Source organism: Eubalaena glacialis, chromosome 6 (assembly GCF_028564815.1).
Source record: "Eubalaena glacialis isolate mEubGla1 chromosome 6, mEubGla1.1.hap2.+ XY, whole genome shotgun sequence".
Taxonomy (NCBI): domain Eukaryota; kingdom Metazoa; phylum Chordata; class Mammalia; order Artiodactyla; family Balaenidae; genus Eubalaena; species Eubalaena glacialis.
The window spans coordinates 83,662,634-83,688,069 of NC_083721.1; the positions used below are offsets into that span (position 1 = coordinate 83,662,634).

The 25,436-nt window shown below is 36.6% G+C and overlaps 1 protein-coding gene across 5 annotated transcripts in view; it reads right to left on the minus strand.

Annotated features, from left to right (window-relative positions):
• Nucleotides 1-25,436, minus strand: part of VPS8 (VPS8 subunit of CORVET complex) — a 295,388-nt gene that overhangs the window by 139,671 nt on the left and 130,281 nt on the right. For all 5 annotated transcript variants that reach the window (XM_061194394.1, XM_061194392.1, XM_061194393.1 and 2 more), the window contains 8 exons: nt 22,169-22,211; nt 20,668-20,740; nt 20,261-20,380; nt 11,692-11,763; nt 5,630-5,749; nt 4,499-4,555; nt 1,089-1,171; nt 266-350 (listed from right to left, as the gene is read on the minus strand). In XM_061194394.1, coding sequence (XP_061050377.1) covers nt 266-350; nt 1,089-1,171; nt 4,499-4,555; nt 5,630-5,749; nt 11,692-11,763; nt 20,261-20,380; nt 20,668-20,740; nt 22,169-22,211 — 653 coding nt within the window. The remainder of the gene's footprint in view (nt 1-265; nt 351-1,088; nt 1,172-4,498; nt 4,556-5,629; nt 5,750-11,691; nt 11,764-20,260; nt 20,381-20,667; nt 20,741-22,168; nt 22,212-25,436) is intronic.

Below are 25,436 nucleotides of genomic sequence, written 5' to 3' on the forward strand. Positions count from 1 at the left end.
GGTTTTCTTACTGTCCATCTCCATCACTAAACTATAAGTTATAAAATTACAGGAACTATATATCTATTTTAATTATCAATATATACTTGGCTAATAGCAGGCACTCAATGAAACGCTGTTGAATAATGAACAAAACTTTAAATCAGCAAACATATGTCCAAATATTTCTACTGAATAGTTACACCTACTGAATAGTTATTTCTTCTTGATAAGGGGAGGAGGGGGACTGAGTAAGAAAAAAGGGTAAAGCTGTCTCTTAACTCACCTCTCTTAGTGGGTCACGTAAGTAGCAATCAATAATTTTGTCGTATTGGTGTTCTCGTTCATACATAAATTCACAAATTTGATAGCTAGAACATAAAAGGAAAAACTTCAGTGTACCAAACAGGCAGGTGGTTATTAGCTTATTGTTTCAAGATATTTGCTCAGGCATAGAGGTTAGTATTAAGGAAAATGAATATAGTAGATGTGATTTCTATTGTTAAATGAAGTTATAGTACCTGCCATTCCTCTAAATATATGTTTAAGATGCTGCTGAATACTACGTTTATAAGAAATTTCAAAGCTGGGTACAAAATAAATGTTAAAGCAACAATGCGTCACATAAAAAATAGGTAATATATTACATATCAATATAATCAATTATATGAAATTTCCCTATTCAGAATTAAATATGTCAAATGAAATAGTCAACAAACTAAATAGTAGTGCTAACATATTGCATCTTATTTGCTATGTTAAATTCTGCATTGTTTATAATATATATAAGATAACTGTCAAAAATCTATGAAATACCATGGAAATTTTAAGTAAAAAAAACTACATAAAACATAATAAATCATAAGGCTGCTATTTCATTTTCACACTAAAATGTACAAGCACTTCAAATTTACTTGCTATTAATTTCTGCAAATCTAACTAATTTCTAGACTTGAAAGGCAAAAACTTTTGCACCCAGGTTTTTTTTGTTGTTACATGCATAACTTTTCTTAAAAAAATGGCAATGCATAAATAAACTGGGCTTCAAGTTAGAGAAATGTAATTTAATAGTTCTATGGGAACTAATACATGGCTTCAAAGCAACTTACAATTCTGCCTTTTCTGCCATACGGATGAGCCGACTCTCTTCAAATTGAACTATGCCTCCAGCCTGCAGCAATTCTAAAAGGACCTGAACATTTAAAATAAATGAGTAAAAACACTTTGGAATCTACTTTTATTTATTAGCTCTTTAAGGGTCCATTCAGCCACAGAAATCATACCTTTTTTGCTTTTGTCTTATTATGTGCTGATGTTTCAGTTTGGCTTTCATGTATACAAGGGATTAGACTGCCATTATAATGTTGATCATATTGTATTTAAGTCTTACAAAAAGATAAACAGCTCTATTTTCAAACATGGAAGGAATGCAAAAGTGTTTGCAAACAAAGCCTTATTAGAATATCTAATTGACCCTCCACTAAGCTAAAAACGTCCATATGTATTCTTTCAATAAGTGAATTTTTGTCTGGTGCCTTTATGACTTACGGTTCTTTAAAATCTGTTGCCCACAGGTAGTATCCATGTTCACATGTTAATTTTTCTAACTTAACTTGGGGTTTCTCACAGTATAGCATTATTCACAAGAGCTAAAAGGTGGAAACAACCCTAATGTCAATCAATGGATAAATGGATGAACAAAATATGGTATATACATATAATGGAATATTATTCATCCTTAAAAAGGAATGAAATTCTGACACATGCCACACATCGATAAACCTTAAAAACATTATGCTAAGTGAAATAAGTCACAAAAGGACACATAATGTATAATTCCACTTATACGAGGCACCTAAAGTAGTCAAATTCACAGAGACAGAAGGTTTAATAGTTGCCAGGGTGCTGGGGAGGGGTAACGAGGACTTACTGTTTAATGGGTACAGAGTTTCAGTTTGGAACTATAAAGTTCTGGAGACAGATGGTGGTGATGATTGCACAACAGTGAAATTACATTTAATGAGAACTGTACACTTAAAATGCTTAAAATGACAAATCGTATTGTGTATATATATTTGACCACAATAAAAAAAACAAAGAAAAATGCTGGGGTTCATATAATTCATCTTTACCACACTAAGTAGCTGAATAAAAAAAGGTGACCAGGATGTTGAGATATCAGTATTTTAAAATAAACCTCAAATATAATAGAATCACTACATAGTCATTAGAGCAATATGAGAAAGCTCTCTCCTATATTTAAGTTCAAGATCCAGAGTAACATGCCCTTTCTCAGAACTCCAGGAAACCATTTAACAAAGTATTTTTCTAACACAGGAAGTTGACTACTTTCAAGTCAAATTTTTTTTAAAAGGCAAAAAAGAAATAAAACCTATCCTACCTGTACACTTCAGAACTCTAATCCATTTTGAGTATTATAATGTACTGCTATATAGAGCAATGATAGCGTGAACCCACCTGCTAGAAGCCTCAATTTGGAATAACATAATCAACTGCCATTGCTGGAGCCAGTCTGAACCAACTTACTGAGCTGAAACTGACTGTTAACTTTTCAGGAATTTTGTAAGCCGGTGGTTAAATACAGGCATTGTTAAAAATCAAATTAAATAAACCTACAATTAAATAAATTAAAAGTGAAGGTAATCAATACCCACACTCACCACTTCCTAATTATTTTACTACATTTTACTGTGTATGCTCTCAAGGTTAGTTACTGTAGCTGTATCTGTATGGTGGAAATATTACATAAGTGTGTGGTATGGTGCATCTCTCCCCAATTCCATGTGCCGGGTGACATCATGCTGGTAGACTGAAGTCAGCCATGGTGGGAATACTTACACCATGGACACCGGCAAATGCTGTAAATCAGGGCTTGTTACATTTTCAAAGGGTTATAAAACAAACAAACAAAGAAGAATATGTGACAGAGACTATATGTGACCCATAAAGCCTAAAATATTTACTCTCTGGTCCATTACAGAAAAAGCGTGCCTATTTCTGGTTAAGAAAGTGATGGAGATAATGTTAATAAGATAGTCAAACTTAAAAGTGTGCATGTCAGAGACATTACACTATAAATAGCACAAAAAGATTAAGGAACTATTTTCCAGTATTCAAAAACTGTTATCCGATTCAGCAAAGAAGTCACAACACTGATGAATGAAGTTCTGACATGCTTTCACTGTTGCACTTTCATCTTATTCACTTTAATAAATGAAAACATCAACCAACGTTCATATCAGTACGAACCAGTTGTTAAACTTTTATCAGCATACCACTGGAAAATATTCAAATATATTGCATAAACAAATTTTGATATATGACAAACAGTACAAGAGAAAGAGTGCTGGATTAGAAGGGAAGGAATTGAGTTCTAATCTCATTTATGACCTTGAGCAATTTACTTCATCAGTTTTCTTTCTATTTTCTAAAATGAGTTGGGGAAAAAACCCCAGATAATCCCAAAGGGGACTCCCAATAATAGATTACTACATTATGATTACTTTTAAAGGTTTGGCTTTTACATTTAGGTTTGGTTTTTATTTTTGTTTTAGTTAGTAATTTACATAAGAAGTTTTTATCATTTTATATAGCAACACCATGCATAACATGTTTCACTTTTCCTGCCAATAGAGAAATAGGGGCAAAATGAGGGATCCACATTACTATTTGTATTCAGTATAATTTAAGAGACAATCATAATTTTAGCAGCTGTTCTCTTCCCTAAGACAGTCTGCAGCAGTCACGGGGCCACAGCTGTGCAGAGAAAGGGTTTGCTGTTGTGATCCTATATTCTTTATCTGAGTCTCAACCTCTGGCCTGGCATATATTACCATAAAAAAATCGGCACAGCTCTCAAAGCACTTAATTTTTGTAGCTTACTTAGCTGACAAAGTCTTGCTATCAATTTTAAATAGACTGCGTCTCTTAGTACTCACAATTACAATGGGTACGCTTTTAAGAAATCCTACTCCTAGAAAGGACCCTCAAGAAAGTGGCTAAGTAGAAAGAAGTGGTAATCAACTTCTTTCTCACAGTGATTAGTGGAGAGACAGATGGATTCTAGTCTCCAGAAATGTTGAGCACTAGTGCAGTGACACTCCCAAAAGCTGAGTGTTCCACTACTCAGGATCCTGAAGCCTTTCTGGTTCACGGCCGTAGCAACTAGAAGTGGTTACCAGCTTAATGACACTGGTGGAAAGCAGCATACAATAGGTGCCAACCGTTGCTCATGAAGGAGAAGGATAAAGTTTATATTCTCTTTGATGTCATGTTGAATGCAAGACAGGTCCAGTCTGCCTAGGAATTTAGTTTGATTGAGGCTCAAACTAACAACCATCCACACTATTTTCTGGTTGCCACTGTCTAGCTTAGTATTAGGGTTTGGCACAAGTCATTTTCCCCTTATGTCTAGTGAGGTCTAGTACAGAAAGGTTCTTTCTGGCTTACTCTGTCTTCTTTCCCATTCTTTAGCAAGATGAGTTCCAGTAGTTCATACCTGCTGTCTTTCTGAGTGTCGGGAGTCATCGTCAGGACTACAGAGGAATTCAAGGACCTGGTCAAAGAAAAGGTATTTTTTTTTTTACTGGATACCAGCATGCATGCCACACCACTGTCATAATGAAAACCATTACTACCCTTTCTATATCACCAATTCATTCACACTCGGCTCAACGAACACCACAGGTATATGGTATCTTCCCAACTGATTGGCCTAGTAGATGACACAGCAGGCTTCAGGTATGCTAACAATTTAATATATACCTTATACACATTTCTTTGCTGTTTAGAAACATGACTGGAAGCCAGCATCATCTATATACTTTAACTTTAAGATCCGCAACACCGTGGACCACACAAAGCATGGACTTTGGAGTCAGGCCACTTGAATTTGAATCCTAACCTTATTAACACTTAACAACAATATTTATTGCTAATAATAACACTTATTAAGTATGACCTTGGATGAATGATTTAACCTCTCCAGGTTTTAGTTTCCTCATCTGCAAAATGGGAGTAATAACTATACCAATCTCAGAGCTACTGGGAGTACGGAGTTAATACGTACATATAAAACTTTGGAACAGAGCACGGCACTATGAAGTGCTCAATAAACGCTGGTCATTATTAGCAACTTCCTCCAGATAAAAAGTATTTTCTTTGCCACCTGTGGCTTTGTGGAGATATTTAACTGGGATCAGGAAATACCTTCACAGTTAAAGTCATTTGTAAGTAAATTCAGATTTTCTAAAAGTAATCTCTCCTCCAGATGCTCAACACATAGTCTTACTACCACTGAGATGGGTGATTATTAAATTGGAAAATTCTTAAGCCAAGAATTCTAGGCAATTTAGAACAGCAGAATAATTGGGAGAACAGAATCTATATAAACCAATCTCCACAAACCGTACTCCCATGATACCAAGTTACTAGGCAGTCATACTACCCAAACACAACATTAAAAAAAAAAAAAAACTCATTTAGATCCAAACTGAAAGGTGAAAAAGCTTCTACCTGGTTAAGACACTTACCCAATAGGCTATTATATTAAGAAACCATGTAATCCAGTGAATTTTTCTATGAACAGCAAATAAAAACAATTCTAGTTCTTATGGCTAAAGACGCTCACCTGATCAAAAAGGGTTCTGTTTACAAACAAGGTATTGTCAGGCTTTGCAAGCTGCCGCGCAAGGAAGGTAAAGAGACACCCTACTTGTGAGGGAGTAAAATCTGAATTCTCCACCATAACCTGATGAGCAAAAGAGACCATTTATTCAATATGCCATCTGGTTTGACACAGAAAAATAAATAATTAGAAGCTGGGGGAAGCCTCAGTACTAAAGGCTCAAAGATTCTTTGATTGGCTATGTAACAACTGAGTTCAATACCATTTAGAGAAGGGGCACAACTACTTGCACACCCTGAAAGCATTTTAGTAATTTTTGGCATAATTTTAGGCACAAGTTGGATAAGAACTGATTTGTCAGAGAGGTGGATTTCAAAGAAATATTAATCATGTTTCCCTCTTGAATTCCTTTTTTTTTTTAAAGAAGTTTATTTATTTATTTATTTATTTATTTATATTTGGCTGTGTTGGGTCTTCGTTTCTGTGCGAGGGCTTTCTCCAGTTGCGGCGAGCGGGGGCCACTCTTCATCGCGGTGCACGGGCCTCTCACTATCGCGGCCTCTCTTGTTGCGGAGCACAGGCTCCAGACGCGCAGGCTCAGTAGTCGTGGCTCACGGGCCTAGTTGCTCTGCAGCATGTGGGATCTTCCCAGACCAGGGCTCGAACCCGTGTCCCCTGCATTGGCAGGCAGATTCTCAACCACTGCGCCACCAGGGAAGCCCCTCCCTCTTGAATTCTTAAAAGAGAATCTAAAGTTAATTTAAATTAAAGTAACCTTATTAAAAATTTGTCCACCAACACAGGAAGAAGGGAGTTGCTCTGGGGTTTAAAAGTAAGATAACTTGAGAGTGAAGGTATCCCAGAAAAGAACTCAGCCAGCCCACGAAAACATGAAGTGAATGGCTTCTGCCTCGTCTATAAGCAGTTTCTTGAACAGATGGTTTCATATAACAGGCTCTTTGCAACCACACACAGTTACCAAGTCATAATCAGTCCTCTGATTTAAGTGACCTCTCATCTCCTGAGTACCTACTACTATGAGTAAGATGCTATGGTAGAAGCCTTCAAGGGAATTATGAACCAGAAAGCAAGGTGAGACAGGTAAACAAATCTTAAATAAAAAGCATAATGTGATCAATCAGCATAAAGGAACAAATGACTATGGAAGCACAGTGGGAGAAATTTAGTTCAACTGGTTAGAGAAGAAATTTGAAAAAAAAAAGAGAAAACTAGCTTTTAAACTAAGCTTTAAAGCCCACGTGGAACCCATGATAGGGGGAAATGTCAGGAGAAAGAGCAGCCCAGGCAGAGAGAAGAGTAGGGGCAAAAGCATGAACACAGGAAAATACAAGTTTGTCTGGAGAAACTGTGTGTTTCATTAGAATGCAGCAGCATGCATGACGAGGGAGAAATTAGATCGAAAGGAAAGATTAGGCCTCCAATGTCATTCTAAGGAATGTAGAATTCATTCCACCAAAAACTGAGGAGTTTCTAAAGGGGCAATGAGGAGTGCTTAAGAAAATTACCCCATCAGCAGTGTTTAGGATTAAATAACAGAAGCAAGAAATAAAAGGTAGAGAGACCAAGATGCATGTGATTTCAGGGGTCCAAAGGAGAGACAGAGGGGTTCAGAACAATGCAGTGATAATGAACAGGGAAGGAGAAACAGTTGCAAAAGACACTGCAGAGAGAGAGGAGACAGGGCAAGTATTCACATGTGTGGAAACATGTGGCTAAAGGAGGAATGAAAAATGGCAGGTCTTGAGCCTGACAGGCAGGGAGGAGAATGATGCCATTAACAAAGAGGGAGAATGCAGAAGTATGGGAAGGAAGACCAGGTATTGTTTTGGACTTGATGAATTTATGGAGGCAACTCTAAAACAAATTAGGGAATAGTACCCCATCTCACCTAGAGAAAAGTCCTAAGTTCCCTCCTTTCATTTTCCATTCAAAGATAAAGTATAAGATTTCTCCTATAAAACATTCCCTTGGGGCCGAGCTTTTAGCCTACCTTTTCTTACTTTGCTAAGCACTATGTCCCTTTCTTTTTTTTACCATGCCTGCTTTTAATCCAACAGTCACAGCTTGCTCAAGTGCATAATTAATCATTACTAGAGTATGAGGATATTTCAAGTTGTAATCTGTGTGTGTATCTAAATTTCAATTTATAATATTCCAAGAGCTTTCTATAGCTTTAAAATACCCAGTCATCACTCCCTTTCAGTGTGCAGGTCCTTTCCTAGGACTCAACTCTCAGGGCCCAACTAGTGCCCTTCTCTGCTTTTAGCTCTTCCTTTTGCTCTGAAGTGTAATTTTAACTATCTGATCGTAGAAACACCTTCAAAGGAAACAGTTCTAACTCACAGCCCATTCCCTTGCCGCCTCAGCAAGTTATCATCCTAGAAATTTTAGCTTCTTTTCATTTCCTCTCTGACCGATTTCAGAGACCCTGCTTACAAAATTTTCTGAGTAATCTTATAAAAAGTCACAAATTAACAGCTTTCCCCCTCTGTATCTGCAGCCATTCAGCACCCATGATAATGCTTGAGGTTTGATGCTCATTCACCTGTTCTCTGGTCCTTGCCTATGCTCCCTCAGAAAAACACTAACAAATGAGTACAACTCTATCACCAGAAATGAGAAAATAATCTCAAAAGTTCATTCTTCATTGACCCTAGGTAAATACTATCAAAACAATATACAAGATGCAGCCACTATGGAAAACAGTATGGAGGTTCCCTAAAAAAACTAAAAATAGAGCTACCATATGAGCCAGCAATCCCACTCCTGGACATGTATCTGGAAAAGATGAAAACTCTAATTCGAAAAGATACACGCACCCCAATGTTCACAGCAGCACTATTTACAATAGCCAAGACATGGAAGCAACCTAAGTGTCCACCAACAGACAAATGGCTTTAGAAGATGTGGTTTATATACGTAACGGAATATTACTCGGCCATAAAAAAGAATGAAATAATGCCATTTGCAGCAAACATTGATGGAACTAGAGAATATTATACTTTAGTGAAGTAATTCAGAAAGACAAATATTATATGATATCACTTATATGTGGAATCTAAAAAATAATACAAATGAATCTATATATAAAACAGAAAGAGATTCACAGATATAGAAAACAAACTTACGGTTACCTATGGGAAAAGGGGGGGGAGGGGTCAATCAGGAGTATGAGATCAATGAATACAAACTACTATACATAAAACAGATAAGCAGTAAGAATTTACTGTATAGCACAGAGAACTATATTCAGTATCTTGTAATAACCTATAATGGAAAATAATCTGAAAAAAAAATATATATATATATATATAAAACTGAATCACTTTGCTGTACACCTGAAACTAACACAATATTGTAAATCAACTCTATTTCAATTAAAAAATATATATATACAAGAGCACAATTCACCAACAGTAAGAGTTTAAGTACTTCATGGAGCTTTATCTCCTTCATTTGGATCATTCTTCCAACTTAGTACAGTTCTATTTTTATTTTTTTTAATTAATTTATTTTTATTTTTGGCTGCGTTGGGTCTTCGTTGCTGTGTGTGGGCTTTCTCTAGTTGCGGCGAGTGGGGGCTACTCTTTGTTGCGGTGTGCCAGCTTCTCATCGCGGTGGCTTCTCTTGTTGCGAAGCATGGGCTCTAGGTGTGCGGGCTTCAGTAGTTGTGGCTCATGGGCTCAGTAGTTGTGGCTCGTGGGCTCTAGAGCGCAGGCTCAGTAGTTGTGGCACACGGGCTTAGCTGCTCCGCGGCATGTGGAATCTTCCCAGACCATGGCTTGAACCCGTGTCCCCTGCATTGGCAGGTGGATTCTTAACCACTGCACCACCAGGGAAGTCCCTTAGTACAGTTTTAAATTTGAATTCTAATTCAATCAACTTGCAAACATTTCTTGAACATCTACCAGGTTGCAGGCATTGTGCTGGACATGCTTCTGTTTCTGGGCATGTTAAAACAATGACCAAAAAAAAAAAAAAAATCCTTACAATTGCTACCTACAGGAAATTCATTCCAGGTAGGAAAATATACATGTAAACGATTACTATAGTGTGCCAAGTGTAGCATGAAGTGTTACATGAACACAGAGAAGGGGCAAATAATCAAACTGGAAGTGTGAGACAGGGTTCTAAAAGTTTCTCATGGATGATATTTGAGTTATGTCTTGGAAAATGGCTAGGAATTTGCCAGGCAGGGAAAGGGAAAGAAAAGGCATGGTGGGATAAAAGAAAACTCACACAAAGAACATAAGCTGTAAAGGACACAGAAAGTTCACTGAATTCCAACAATTTAAAACTGTTGAGAAGGGAGTCCCCTGGTGGCCTAGTGGTTAGGATTCTGGGCTTTCACTGCCGTGGCCCAGGTTCAATCCCTGATTGGGGAACTGAGATCTTGCAAGATGTGCAGTGTGGCCAAAACAAACAAAAAACAAAAACAAACAAAAAAACAAAACTGTTGAGGAGTTCATAATACAGAATGGTGGGAGGGGGGCGGTGAGGAGGGTCAGAGAGGGGAGCAGTTATAGAGAAGTAGTCAGGGACCAGAAAATATAGAAGCATCTTGGATGTCGTGTTAAACAGTTTAGATGGGTATGGCAGAAACTAGTACTTGTGCTCCAACATCTGTTCCTTCCTTCAAATTTAGAAACAGAACTCCTCATTTTTAGCTAAACACATGGCCACCCACAAAGTAGAGTACATTTCTCAGTCTCTCTTAGCATCTAAGGGGCCATATATCTAAGTTCTGATCAACATGATATAAGCAGAATTGCAGTACACAACTTCTAAAAAATTTTCTGAAAGAAAGAGAACACTTTCTTCTTCATCTCCTTCTGCATTCAGGCTGGCTAGAATGCAGAGGTGATGGCTGGAGCCTCAGCAGCTATTTTGGACCAAAAGACACAAACCACATACTAAGAATAACAGCAGTAAGACAGAAGGAATGTACATCCCTGATAAGTTTGTGAAGCTACTCTATTAGATCAGGTTGCCTACCCTCCAGACTTATAGGAGAAAACTAAATTTCCATAACAAGCTATTATTATTTTGAACTTTCTCTCACAGCAGAACTTAATTTCAACTGAGCCAAGGGGGAGCCATAGAAGAATATTAGGTAGAGGAGAGGTAAGATCATGAATTAAAGAAGGACAAGAATAAGACCATTTGGGAAGGTATTTTGGAAATCTAGATGAAAATTCTCCATACTAGCCACCTGGATCAAACTGGCATTATTTGGGAGCTTAGCAATTCTATTCTCTTATTCATCACTGCCTATCTTACAAGGTCAATAAATAGCTCAAATGAGATCATGTATATAAATGAGCTTTGAAAATTATGAAGAACTATTATAAATGTAATTAATGCATTAATGTTATGCACAGCTAGAGAATATTTTAATTCTAGTCTCTTGTCCAAAATAATCTAAAAGTTACTAAGAGGATGAAATCTCCATTTTATAGCCAAATGAACAGGACGAAAATTCTAAGCTTTCAACTACAAGAAGAAACTGGCATGGCTGAAGCTGTGCAGATGGACAGAAAAAGAATCATTCACTAGCAACAGTATGAATCTCAAAATAGCTTTCAACTGAATCTAGTTAGATTTAGATTGGGATGATCATCTCTGTGTGCCTCACATCATTCTTAAGTGTCACCATCATCTCAGTTCCATGGCAAAACTATGTATGGCACTACCTTAGCAACACAGTGGTGTTGGTATGAGACAGATGGAGACTCTTCACATTAATTATTTCTCAAAGCATTCTGAAGTTAGTCTCCATTACTGAATGTAATCATACTAATATAGGAATTATCACAATATGCATTTCTCAAGAGTAGCACTCTGTAGCTGAGATACATTATATTTTTTGAATGAATGCTTTGTCTTCAAAAGCTGAATAAAGTACTGAGACATCATAATAAAATTTTTAAATGATTGCAACATATTACTTTATTAAACAAGATTATTTTAGAACTTGCTGTCAAATAATTCAGTTTTCGTAATATAAACATCAATACAAAGACATGTATTCTTTGAATACTTACTTTCAACAAAATATCCACAATACGTTGTTGATATTCTACAGCTTGCTTGTCATTTTTAAAATCTTCAAAAGTCTGAAAGGGAAAAAGAAATTTTAAAAAAGTAAGTATTATTTGGAAATTTTAGAAGGAAACAAGATATTAAATTCTTGTTAATAGTCAGTTAAACTCCAAATAAGGTAACCACTCCTCATCAGGTTTTTCCTGATATACCTTTAATAAGTTATTTTTAGTGAGTTAAATAGAAAGCTACAGTATTCAATATTGCATAGTATTCTGAATAAATAAAAAGTATAAACATATAGTGATTATTATATAACCAAAAAGTGACTCAGGAAAGGAAGGCAAAGTTTACAGGCAACAAAAAAGAAAGAACACTAATGGCAAGAGGCAATCTGTGAGCAAGGGTTTGAAAAGGATGAAATACATGTTACATGCTCAGCCATCATTCCGTCCATGCTATTTGGAAATAATAACTGAAATACAGTTTGTTAACTGTCATGAAAAATAATTTTCATGATTTCCATGACAACCTGGAAAAAATGATGCTCAACAATAGATATTTTTAAAAATTATTATGGTAAAACTGTCACAATGTTATAAACCTCAATGATACATACAAAGAACAGGCATTCTATTTTCAAAACACTGCCAAGTACAGCATTTTTGATTTTATGCCCCTGCTCAAGTACAGCCAAATATATTTTGAATAGAACATGCACCCACGTATATGACAGCACCAGATTCTGAAAATACCTAGAAGCTACAGGATGCATATATGAAGAAATTGAAATTATATTCACTATAAAAAAATTTAAATGAAAATATTTACTGAATAATAAGAATGATGAAAGACTTGAAGATCTGCCTATGGTTTTCACTTAGCACATTTGGCCCTTAGTAATGTTTAAATCCACACAGCAATAATTTACTGCTTACGATCCTGAAGCAAAAAAATAGACTACATATTGTCCCAATACATTAATAAAGAATTTCAAAGCCACAAACTTTCAAGACTACATCATAGTTACATTCAAACCAGAATACTTGCTGTTCTTTAAATGGGCCCTGAGCTTCCCCAGCTTCTCCAAAGTACCTCAGCTCGTGCTGTTCTCTTACTAGCATGTCCTTCCTTCCCTTTTCTTGCCTGACACACTTCACTTTAAACAACGACTACTGATTTGTCCAGTTAATTACAGAGGAAAATAAAATCTTTTAAAAAAATTTCTTCTTCAACTAGAATGCTTTGTTGCCAGTTAGTTAAGAAAAGCTTAAATGAGTTACCTAGGGGACTTGTAGGAACTCTTAATCTGGAAAGCTCAAACAGAGAGTATTTTGATGCTTACATGGGTTAAATATAATCTGGCCTGAAGACAGAAAGATGGTCTAGAAAGTCTCTCAGTTCTAAGGTTTATGAGAACAACAAACACGCACACAGTCACACAAATGCACACACCCCCTTCCCAGGGCATGTGGCCAAAATGAGATGTCACTCTGCCGTCACAGAGACAAGGTACTATCTGCTAATACAACTGCTATTCAACTAAACACAAAACCACGGAGAATTAACATATGTATTAAACAACTACAGCATTGACAGCAAGTAAAAAAGAATTTCCGTATCCACTTTCCTTTTGGCAGCATGTATTCACTGCTTTGAAACACATATTGCAAGTTTACTTCTGTAAACATAATTAAGTGGTGACATACTTTCTTATGAATGTTGTGATACACATAATGACATATTTTGATTGTAGTTAACAGCTGCCACCAAAATGGCACATTTATGTTAAAACATTATCATTCCACAAAGATGCTTCTAATTATACAATGCTTATTAGAGGAATAACATGCAAAGATGTCCTAATGGAGAATGACACGGTTTGTGAAGTGCAAAGGTAGACCTAAAATTCAAGCCCAAAGTCACCTGTGAATTTGGTCATAAAAACTTCTTTCTGTAGCCCCTTAAAAACTATTACAGGGTTTCTGTAAGATAAGGATAGTTGGCTAAAGCCTGATCCAGGGGTCAAGAAACATTCTCTGTAAAGGGCCAGAGAGAAAATATTTTAGGCTTTGTGGGCTACATGTGGTTTGTACGACATAGTCTTCTTCTGTTTTTATAACCCTTAAAAATAAAAAAATAAAAAATACTCTTAGCTCACACAAGCCAGAGGCCAAATGGAGCTGGATTTGGTCTACAGACTGTGGTTTGTGAACCCCTGACCTAATAGCTTCACACATCTCCCAATAAGATCCGCGTATGTAGAAAAGAACAAAAAGAATCACCCACAACCCAGGCTAATGGGAAAACCAGAAGGAAAACAAATGTTACATACTTCAACTTATATAAAAGTGGGAAAGTAAACATCCCAAATTAGCAAAGTTGGCTCCAAAGCCCATAAAACCAAAAAGAGGTCAGGATAGAATTGGGTAGAGGAAAGGAGGGTGTGACAAGGTTTCAGTAGGAACAGAATACCTATAATATCACATGGAATTCACCTCCAAAAGAAAAGGGAAATCCACCCTGGGTGAGGAAATAATGAGGCCACGTCTGCAACCCGGTGGATCAGCACACTGGCTAATAGGAAGAACAAAGGAAGAGGTCTGGCAAGTATGGATCGGAGGCCTTGGTAAGATACAGCTTTTAACATAGAAAAGGGAATGGAGAGATATTCCTTGGAGGCTTGTGGTAAAGAAGAAAGTGGCTCAAGATAAAGGTCCTACTAAAACAAGAGACTGTCAGAGATTGAGAAGATGGGCTATCCCCAAAACACACTATTTATTTAAAAAATTGCACTTGGCTGTAGCAAATAAAGAAGGTACTTGAATGCGGAAAATAGTATGTAATTTTCCCCCACCATCCAACAAGGTCACCTATTATTGCTAGTCCATAAAAATCCAACATAAAAAAATGACAATAAAAACAGCAAATGAAGGCACTCAAGAATAAAACAAAATAAAAACTAGTCACAAGACAGAAGTAAACTATAACAATATCCCAACATATATGAAATATATTTAAACATACAATTGCAGATTTGAAAGAACACCACAAACCATAAATTTAAGAATTCATAAAAGGAATGAACAAAGAGCAGGAAGATAGGAAATAGCAGCTAACTGAACTCAGACAAAAACTGAAAAAAAAAGTCATCTCAGAAATGAAGACAGAATTACAAGCCACCAAAGGGAGAACAGATAGCATTGTACTTTACAAACCAAAAACAGATAGCATTGTTCTTTACAAACCAAAAGCATTGTAAAGAGAAATACAGAATGTAAATGAAAAGAACCAAGAAAATGAAATTAAATAAAGAAGGAAATAAAAGAGAACAAAAAAAGGTGATAAATATAGAAGATAAAGAAGATATAATATACAAATAACTGGAGTTTTTGAAGATGAAATACAAAATAATGAAGCAGAAAAAGTATTTAAATCTATGTTCAAGAAAACTTTCTTTAAATAAAAAGACTCAAATTCACATACTTGAAAAGGCCCACAGTACATATATGGCAAAACTGACCCAAAATAGTCAATTCTGAGTAATATCTTAGAGTTAAAATATTAGTCTTTAAATATAAGGAAAAAGGTATTCTGGTCCTCTAGGAAAAAAGATTAAGTCCCTGGGAAAGTTAAAAAAAGTCAGGTTGACATCAGTTTTCCTTATGGCAGTATATATGGCAGTATACAAAAGCAAGATAAGTGGGAGGCAAGTGTTATTTTACTTTATCAAGAATTTTAAATTGTACAATAGTAGAGAAACATTACATTGAATCCTTATCCTCAGAAAACTACACTGAAAACTATAAAATATTACTGAGAAAAATTAAAGAAAACCTAAATAAATGGAACAGTATACCTTTTCATGGGTCACAAAACTCGGTATTGCCAAGATGTCTATTCTTAAATTGACTCAACATTGAACACAATCCTAATCAAAATCCAGACAGGCTTTTGTAGAAATTAACAAGATAACTCAAAATTCATATTGAAATGCAAAAAAAAACCCCCAAAACTACAAAAGACAATGTAATTTTGAAAAAGAACAAGAACATGGAAGAGCTAACATAATGTGATTTTCATACTCATTATAAAGCTACAGCAATCAAGGCAGTGTGGTACTGGCATCAAGACAAACAGACCAGTGGCATAGAATACAGTTCAGAAGCAGACCCACATATACACAGATGATGCATCTTTGACAAAGTACAAAGACAACTCAGTAGAGAAAGGACAGTCTTTTTGTCAAATGGTGCTGCAAGAGTTAGATATCTATATGCAAAAAAAGAAAAAAGAACTTGCATCTAAACCTTGTACCACACACAAAAATGTCTTCAAAATGAATCACAGCTCTAAATGTAAAACCTAAAACCATAAAACTTCTAACAGAAATACAAGAGAATATCTTTGTGACCTTGGGTCAGGTGAAGTTTTCTTAGATATGGCACCAGAAGCAACATCCATAAAACAAAACTAATAAATTAGACTTGATCAAAATTTAAAACTTCTGCTATTCAGAACACCTTGTTAGGAGAATGAAAAGACAAACTACAGATTGGGAGAAAACATTTGCTAAACTTACGTAATCTGATAAAAAACATATATTAAAAAACTCTCAGAACAAGAAAACAAACACAATTTTTAAAACTAGGGGAAAAATTGGCAAAAATAATTGATATTTTCAACAAAGAGGATATATGGATGGCAAACATAACTTCTTTGCTAATATATTGTAATGAAAAGATGTTTAATATTATTTGTCAGGAGGGAAATATAAATTAAAACCACAATGAGATACCACTATACACCTATTAGAATGGTCAAATTAAAAAGATCAACCAGGGACTTCCCTGGTGGCGCAGTGGTTAAGAATCTGCCAGCCAATGCAGGGGACACAGGTTCGAGCCCTGGTCCAGGAAGATCCCACATGCTGCAGAACAACTAAGCCTGTGCGCCACAACTACTGAGCCTGCATGCCACAACTACTGAAGCCCACGCACCTAGAGCCTGTGCTCCGCAACAAGAGAAGCCACCACAGTGAGAAGCCTGGGCATCACAATGAAGAGTAGCCCCCGCTAGCTGCAACTAAGGAAAGCCCACATGCAGCAACGAAGACCCAACACAGCCAAAAATAAGTAAATAAATAAATAAATTTATATTAAAAAAAAAAAGATCAACCATACCAAGTGTTGGAGAGAAGATGAAGAACTGATACTCTCATACACTACTGGAATGTAAGCTGGTAGAACCACTTTAGAAAAGTCTTGTCAGATTCTTCTTAAGTAAAATAATACACTTAACAAATGACCCAGCAATTCCATTATTTGGTATTTACTCAAGAGAAATAAAGATATATGCCCACACAAAGGCCTTTATGTAAATATTCATAATAGCTTTATTCATAATAACTTAAACTGGAAACAACCCCAAGGACCAACTATTGGTGAATGGATCAAATTAAATATCCATAAAATAGAAAATTACATAGCCATAAAGAGGAACAACTTACTGGTATAAGCCACAGCATGGATAAGTCTCAAAAGCATTATTTTAAGTGAAAGAAGCCAGAAAAAACTACAAAGTGTATGATTCTATTTAAATAACATTTTAGAAAGGCGAAACTATACTGTCACAAAGCAGACCAGCAGTTGCAAGGGGCAAGGGACTCAGTACAAAACTGCAAAAGTGACCTTTTGTTCTATATCTAGATTGTGGTAGTGGTTACAAGACTGCATATGTTTGTCAAACTCTTCTCTTGAAATGGATGAATTATATTTTGTATAAACTGTACCTCAAGAAAGCTAAATTTAAAAACCTCATTTGAAAAAAATATTCCAAAATTTTTAAAAGTGGGAAAATATGATTTAAAAGTCTGTCATCTAAATTCTTTTGTGCCTCCCTGAAAATGTTCTTTTTATTAAGGTGTACTAATTAGGAAGGTCATATGAGTAATCAATTATGGTAGACATAATAGGCAGTGAATCTAGAATTTAGGATCCTACATCTTACCCATTTCTCCAGCTGTAATACTTGGGAATGCAGCCAACCCTTGATGCACACACAGAAGGAAGCCTCCACTTGTCTTGTAGGCATTTCAAATTCATTAAGTCCAAAAGAGAGCTAATTCTCTACCTCTACCACACTTCACCATTACTCTGTACCACCACCACCCCCGCCCCATCCATCTCCCAAGAAACCTGTTTCTCCTCTGATTTCCTGTTGAATCCACAAGTAAACCACTATACATCCAGTTTACCAGGTCAGAAATCTAGGAATCTTTGATGCTTCCCTATTTGTCTTATCTTTCACATCCAACTGTATATTAAGCCCTAAATCTTAGGCTGATTTGCCTCCTAAAATATCTTTCAAATCCTTTCATGTCTTGGTTACCCCCACTGTCACTGTCCTAATCAAGCCACCATTACCTTCTATCTAGATTACCACAAAATTTTGCTAACTTCTTCCTGCCTCCAATCTTATCTTATTTCAATCCATTTTCCATTCAACAATCAGAGGGAATTTTTCTAAACTACAAATCGTGATATTTTTCTACCTAAAAGGCTTCAACGGCTACCTGCTGCTCTAGTATAAAGTCCAAACTTCCAACCATGGATAACAAAACTCAGACTCTACCTAACTCTCTAATTTCTCTCTCTGCAGGCTTCCTTACACTTAAAGATGTGGCCATACTGAATTTTTTCAATTACCTGAACACACATTGCTCTGTCTTATTTCCAGGCCTTTTTACATAGTCTGTCCTTCTGCCTAGAATATTTTTCCCTATCCTTAACCTAACTTCTACACATCCTTTGAGACTCACCATGGACATCATTTCATCCAAGACACCTTCCTGAACCCTCCATTAGATTCCCCTTCTAAGTGTTCTTACAGCATCCTGTACTTCTCCAGTGACACGTCTTACACTGTGCTATAATTACTTATCTACAAGTCTGGATCCTCTTCCTCCACAGAGGCAGGGTTTATATCCTGTCAGCCCAGGGTACACACCCAGTTAGTACAGTACATGTGATATATTTGACACTCAAATATTTGTCAAGTAAATGACAGATATTTTATTGCAGCCTTACAATCAATGCCAATATCATAATCCAGACATGAGCATAATTCCAATCTTCAGTGCTACCACAGCCCTTTAAAACAGGAAAATTAGGTAAAATTCTTTGCTGCTCTCTATCATGCTTTCTGAACCCCAGCCCCACCACTTCTTGTTTCTTTTATCCTACATGCCAGACACTAAGTGCCCTTATATTCTATTCTGGGCGTCTAAGGTCTCCTAAACCAACTAGATCTGACTTCTCTTTTTTAATTTATTAATTTATTAATTTTATCTTTGGCTGCATTGGGTCTTTGTTGCTGCACGTGGGCTTTCTCTAGTTGCAGCGAGCGGGGGCTACTCTTTGTTGTGGTGCGCGGACTCTAGGCGTGCAGGCTTCAGTAGTTGTGGCATGTGGGCTCAGTAGTTGTGGCTCACGGGCTCTAGAGCGCAGGCTCAGTAGTTGTGGCGCACAGGCTTAAATGCTCCACGGCATGTGGGATCTTCCCGGACCAGGGCTTGAACCCGTGTCCCCTGCACTGGCAGGCGGATTCTTAACCACTTCACCACCAGGGAAGTCCCTAGATCTGACTTCTAAGTTTCTTTTCCCTTCTTCCTATGCTATTAAAGTTACTACTTCTGAAATCAGATTTTCAAATTAAATTAATGCAAAATATGATATGAGTGGGATCTCAACCTTCTCACAGGCATTTTTAAAAATTGTAACAGTTTATTATTCAACTTACAAAAGTACTATCTGCTCATTAAATAAATTTACCCCATCTCACACAGTTAATCACTATTAATATTTAGATGTACTTCCTTCCTGTTTTTTCTCTCCAAATATTGTACACATACAATATTTGGTTTTTTAATAATTTGTGAGCCTGCTGCTTCACTAAACACTAAAATATAAGTGCTGTCCATATTATCAAAAGCTTTTTAAAAAACAACTACAATATGATTTAATTGGGAAAGTATATCGTGTTATATAATTATTCCCTTGGGGGCATTTTCACAGAGAATCTGGCTCACCCAAATCCATCTTTAATAAAACATATACAAGGATGTTTTTTCAGCAAGCTTCCACATTCCACTTCAACTCCAGTTACTTCTACTATCATCACCACCACATGTCGCTCAGAGCAATCTTCCATATTTAGTACACAAACTAACAATTTATGAAATCAAGGATGTACCACATCTAACCCTGCTTTAACTTTTTAATAAGGATGTGTAGAAAGAGACAGAGAACAGAGACAGACAGACAGACACAGAGAAACAGGCAGGGAGAGAGGAAAGAGAGGGGAAGGAAGCAGGAAAGGAAGGGTAGAAGGGAGAAAAAGAATTAGAAAATATGGGTGGCACAACAAAATTAAACATTTGAAACCCTGCCTTACTGCTAGGGCATAAAAATTGTACTTGCATAAGGACTATTATTTGTCTTTCTTTCTATTAGAAAAAAATTATCACCCTGACTCCTTTTAAAAATACCTTAGAATCGTATTATTTCTTACCAGTGCCAATACATTTAGAAATTCTCTTGTGTCAAAATGTAGCAAAGTCCGAATATAGGGATAGATTTCTTCCTCAGGGGGAGCTTCTGTTGAATGCAGGCGAATTAAAAATTCAAAAACCTGCAAGTTGGAAAAAAAAAAAGGTGATTATTTTCTCACCTTACAAAGTATCTTGCTGAAGCAATGATTCCCATTTGGATAAAATAAAAGCAGGTTGAATTTACTTTAAATTGCCACTGTGTTATAACTCCTCTAACCTCTCTCAGCTATAATTACTGGCTTCAGCGATGGTATGCAGCCTCTCTCCTGTCACAGCTGATAGCTCCTGACCCATGTGTAACCCTCTATTACAATGTCTTCACTGCATTTTAACAAGAGAGTAAAAATGCTATGAAAATAGCACCAACCTGGTTTTTAACCAACGGAACAAGATCTTCAGGGATGTCACCAAGGGGATAGGCACGACCTGCTAGACAACAGCTAGAAGAGAAGAAAGAGAACAGATTTGGTGACTTATAATGGGCTAACTTCCCGGGAACACATTGTTTCTCAAACCCAAGATACGAGTTTGAAGTTTAAGCAAGCTCAGCTTCTGTCAGTTAGGTCAGGTCCAAGCCCCGATCAAGATGATAGCCAGTTCAGAAAATGTGGGCAACAGAGATGGTGGTGAAATAACACACCCTGTAACTGAGTAACAGCTTTCATTTCTTCTTATTTTTCCTAAGAAAAACTCAAGCTGCACTAAATAGGCAAGAAGGATTAAGGACAGATTACCTAAAAGTCTCATACCCAGCATCTGGAAAGAGACTAACAGCATCATTATACAGTTAACAGGTAAAAGCCTCATGTTCTCAGAGACTTTTAAATCCAGTGGTTCTAAGAATGGTGAATAAAGATGGGGAATGAGCTAGGCTAAAAAATATCTGTAGTCAGACAAGCCTTCAGGGAGAATTAGAATCTCATGAGAAATTAACTGTACAGTTTTACCTCCAAATCAGACCTTCCTAATGGCTAATGACTTGCTTTGTGGGCTGGATTATAAAAATGTCTCCTGAATATGCCCTCATTTGGCAGCGGGGGTAGGGGGAAGTGAATTTTAAGTGAATTTGAAGTAGTCATCAATTTTGAATGTTAGAGACAGCTAGAAACCTGCATATTCTTAGAAGTTTAAAGTACAGAAGATAAAGTACTAGGTAAATGCTATACATGTTCTTCTACACTAAAAAATCAATGTAACAAATGTGAAATAGGTCTCGAAGTTAACTCTGATGCATACAGAAGCTAAAATGATGTGCCAGCAGGTTCTGCCACCTTCCTGCCTGTCTGCCAGCCAGTTATCTATGTAAAAGCTCTATCGGGACACAGTTCTGAGCCTGCATAGTCTATTGGAAGAACGCTGTTCCAGGAGTAAGGACAGAAACATTTCAGCTCACTTCTGTCACTAACTTCTTCGTGATGCAAACTAATCTCTTGCCCTTATATATAAAATATGGACAAATACATATCCCACAGACTTGTTGGTAGTAAAAGTAAAATACTCTGTATCAGGGTTTCTCAACCTCTGCCCTGTTGACACTTTGGGAGAGAGAATTCTTTGTTGTGGGGACTACCCTGTGCATTACAGGATGCTCAGCAGCATCCCTGGCTTCTATCCACCAGATACCAGTAGCATCTCTACCCCACCCGAGCTGTGACAAAGCAAAAACGTCTTTAGGCATTGCAAATGTCTGGCGGAGGGGAGAGGGGATGGGGGACAGAATCACCCACCGTTCAGAAGCACTGCTATACATGAAAGAACACTGAAAAACGAAAAGCACTGTACAGATAACAGATGACAGTACCTCTAAGAATATAGGAGAAATTCTGTAAAAGAAGCATACACACATAAATAAATTAAAAATCTCTTACCTAATATATACAAGAAGCTTGTTGCCCATAACAACTTGCTCATCTAAAATAGAGAAGTATCTTTAGCAATTCTCTCTCAAAACCTTTTCAGAAATATAATCTTTATGTGGAAACAAAAAATAAAACTTGGCATTTGAGGTGAGGCAGGTATATTCCCAAACAATAGAAAAGTGAGATAAGACCGCTTTAATTATTATTATTTTTAGAATTTCCTTTAGATTCTTTTCACAGACACAAAATCAATGAGTCATTCAAGGGTACATGTAGAAGGTATAAATCTTAGTGTAGAGGTCTATGTATTGTTGGCTTAACGAATAGCTTGGACCCAGGGAAGGTATTGAGCAGGCAATGAGTTGCTGAATTAACTAATTAATATTAAGGCATAACTATAATGTCTTCTTATTTGTAACATGGACACTTGTTCACAAATGTTTAAGAAACTTACGACTAAACACTCTTTCGGACCCTTTGTATCCTAAGTTACGTCTAAAATGTAAGATTCTGTCATCTGGTAGTATAAACCTATTTCTTGGTTAAAAGAAATTGGAAACATAATTAGACTAAGTTTTAGGCTAAAAGATCAAAGTTAACAAAGAATAGTGTAAGAGCATCAGGAGTGGGTGAAGTGATCAGTAAGCCTTACAGTGTGCAGATTACAGGAATCTGTAGTTGGTAATACTGATGAACTGAAATTTCTACTTTTGACATGAATACTGGAATAATGCAAGCAAGTGTATATCTCTTAATCAATAATCCTTTATAAATACTCCAAATCTGTGTTGTTGTAAGTGCAAATAAACTTGAATTGCTCAAAATCGTATGAATAATTACATTCTGCTTCAATTCCACTTTTCCAATCAATAAACGTTTTTTAGAGAAGTTTTAATTATGTTCACAGCAAAACTGAGAGGAAGGTATAGAGATTTCCCATCTACCCCTTGATCCCCACACCACACGACCCCACAACTGACAACACCCTGCGCCAGTGGGACATTTCTTATAATCAATGAACGTACGCTGGCACATTACCACCTAAAGCCCACAGTTCACATTAAGGTTCACTTTTGGTGTTGTACATTCTACGCGCTTTGACAAATGTATAATGACATATATCCACCATTATAGTATCATACAGAATAGTTTCAATACCCTAAAAATCCTGTGCTCTACCTATTCATCCCTCCATTGCCCCCAACCCCTAACAAACGTTGATCCTTTTACTGTCTCCATAGTTTTGCCTTTTCCACAATGTCATATAATCGGAATCATACATGATGTAACCTTTTCAGACTGGCTTCTTTCACTTAGTAATGCATTTAAGTTTCCTCCAAGTCTTTTCATGGCTTGATAGTTCATTTACCTTTAGTGCTGAATAATATTCCACTGAATGGATGTACCACACTTTATTCACCCATTCACCTACTTAAGAATATCTTGGTTGCTTCCAAGTCTGGGCAATTATGAAGAGAGCTACTATCAACATCTGTGCAGAGGTCTTTGTGTGGATAAATATTCAACACCTTTGGGTAAAGGAGTGTAACTGCTGGATCATACAGTAAGAGTATGTTTAGTTTTATAAGCAATTGCCAAACTGTCTTCCACAGTGGCTGTACCATTTTGCATTCCCACCAGCAATACATGAGAGTTCCTATTGCTCCACATCCTAGCCAGCATTTGGTGTTGTTGATGTTCCAGATTTCAGCCATTCTAATAGGTATGTGTACTGGTATCCCACTGTTGTTTTAATTTGTAATTCCCTGATGATGTTGAACATCTTTCAGTATGCTTACTTGCCATCTGTATATCTTCTTTGGTGAGATGTGTGTTCAGGTCTTTGCTCATTTTTTAATCACATTATTCATTTTTTTTTAATAAATTTATTCATTTATTTATTTTATTTTTGGCTGCATTGGGTCTTCGTTGCTGCATGTGGGCTTTCTCTAGTTGTGGCGAGCAGGGGTACTCTTCGTTGCAGTGCATGGGCTTCTCGTTGCGGAGCACAGACTCTAGGTGCAAGGGCTTCAGTAGTTGTGGCACGCAGGCTCAACAGTGTGGCTCGCGGGCTCTAGAGCCCAGGCTCAGTAGTTGTGGCGCACGCGCTTAGTCGCTCCGCGGCATGTGGGATCTTCCTGGACCAGGGCTCGAACCCGTGTCCCCTGCATTGGCAGGCAGATTCCTAACCACTGTGCCACCAGGGAAGTCCACATTATTCATTTTCTTTTGTCAAGTTTTAAGAGTTATTTGTATACTTTGGATAACAGTCTTTTGCAAATATTTTCTCCCAATCTGTGGATTATCTTCTCATTCTCTTGACATTGTGTTTTGCAGAGCAAAAGTTTTTAATTTTAATGAAGCCCAGATTATCAATTACTTCTTTCATGGATAATAATCTTTCTTTCATGGATGGTATTGTATCTAAAAATTCATCACCATAACTACAGTCAATTAGGTTACTGCCTGCGTTATCTTCTAGATATTTTATAGTTTTGCATTTTCCAATTAGGTCTATGATGTACTTTGAATTAATTTTTGTGAAGAGTGTAAGGTCTGTGTCTAGAGTCAACTTCTCTGTGTGTGGATGTCCAGTTGTTCCAGCACCATTTGTTGAAAAGACTATCTTTACACCAATGTATTGCCTTTGCTTCTTCAAAGATCAGTCGGCTATGTTTATGAGAGTCTATTTCAGAGCTATTTTGTTCTACCGATCTTTTTTTTTATTCTTTTGCCAATACCACACTGTCTTGATTATAGTAGCTTTATATTAAGTCTTGAAGTCAGGTAGTGTCAGTCCTCCAACTTTGTTCTTCTGTCTAAATACTGCCTTAGCTATTCTGGGTCTTTTGCTTCTCCATATAAATTTCAGAATCAGTTTGTTAATATCCCAAAAAAAAATAACTTGCTGGGATTTTGACTGGGATTGCACTGAATCTGTAGATCAACTTGGGACAAAATGACATCTTGACAGTATTGAGTCTTCCTATCCATGAACACAGAATATCTCTCCATTTACTTAGTTCTTTGATATCTTTCATCAGAGTTTTGTAGTTTTCCTCATACAGATCTTGTACAAACTTTGTCAGATTTATACATAAGTATCTCATTTTTTAGGGTGCTAATATAAATGGTAATGTGTTTTTAATTTCAAATTCCACTTGTTCACTGCAGGTATATAGTAAAGTGACTGCTTTCTGTATATTAACTTTGTATGTGCAAACTTGCAACAACTGTTTATTAGTTCCAGGAGTTTTTGGGTCAATTCTTTCAGACT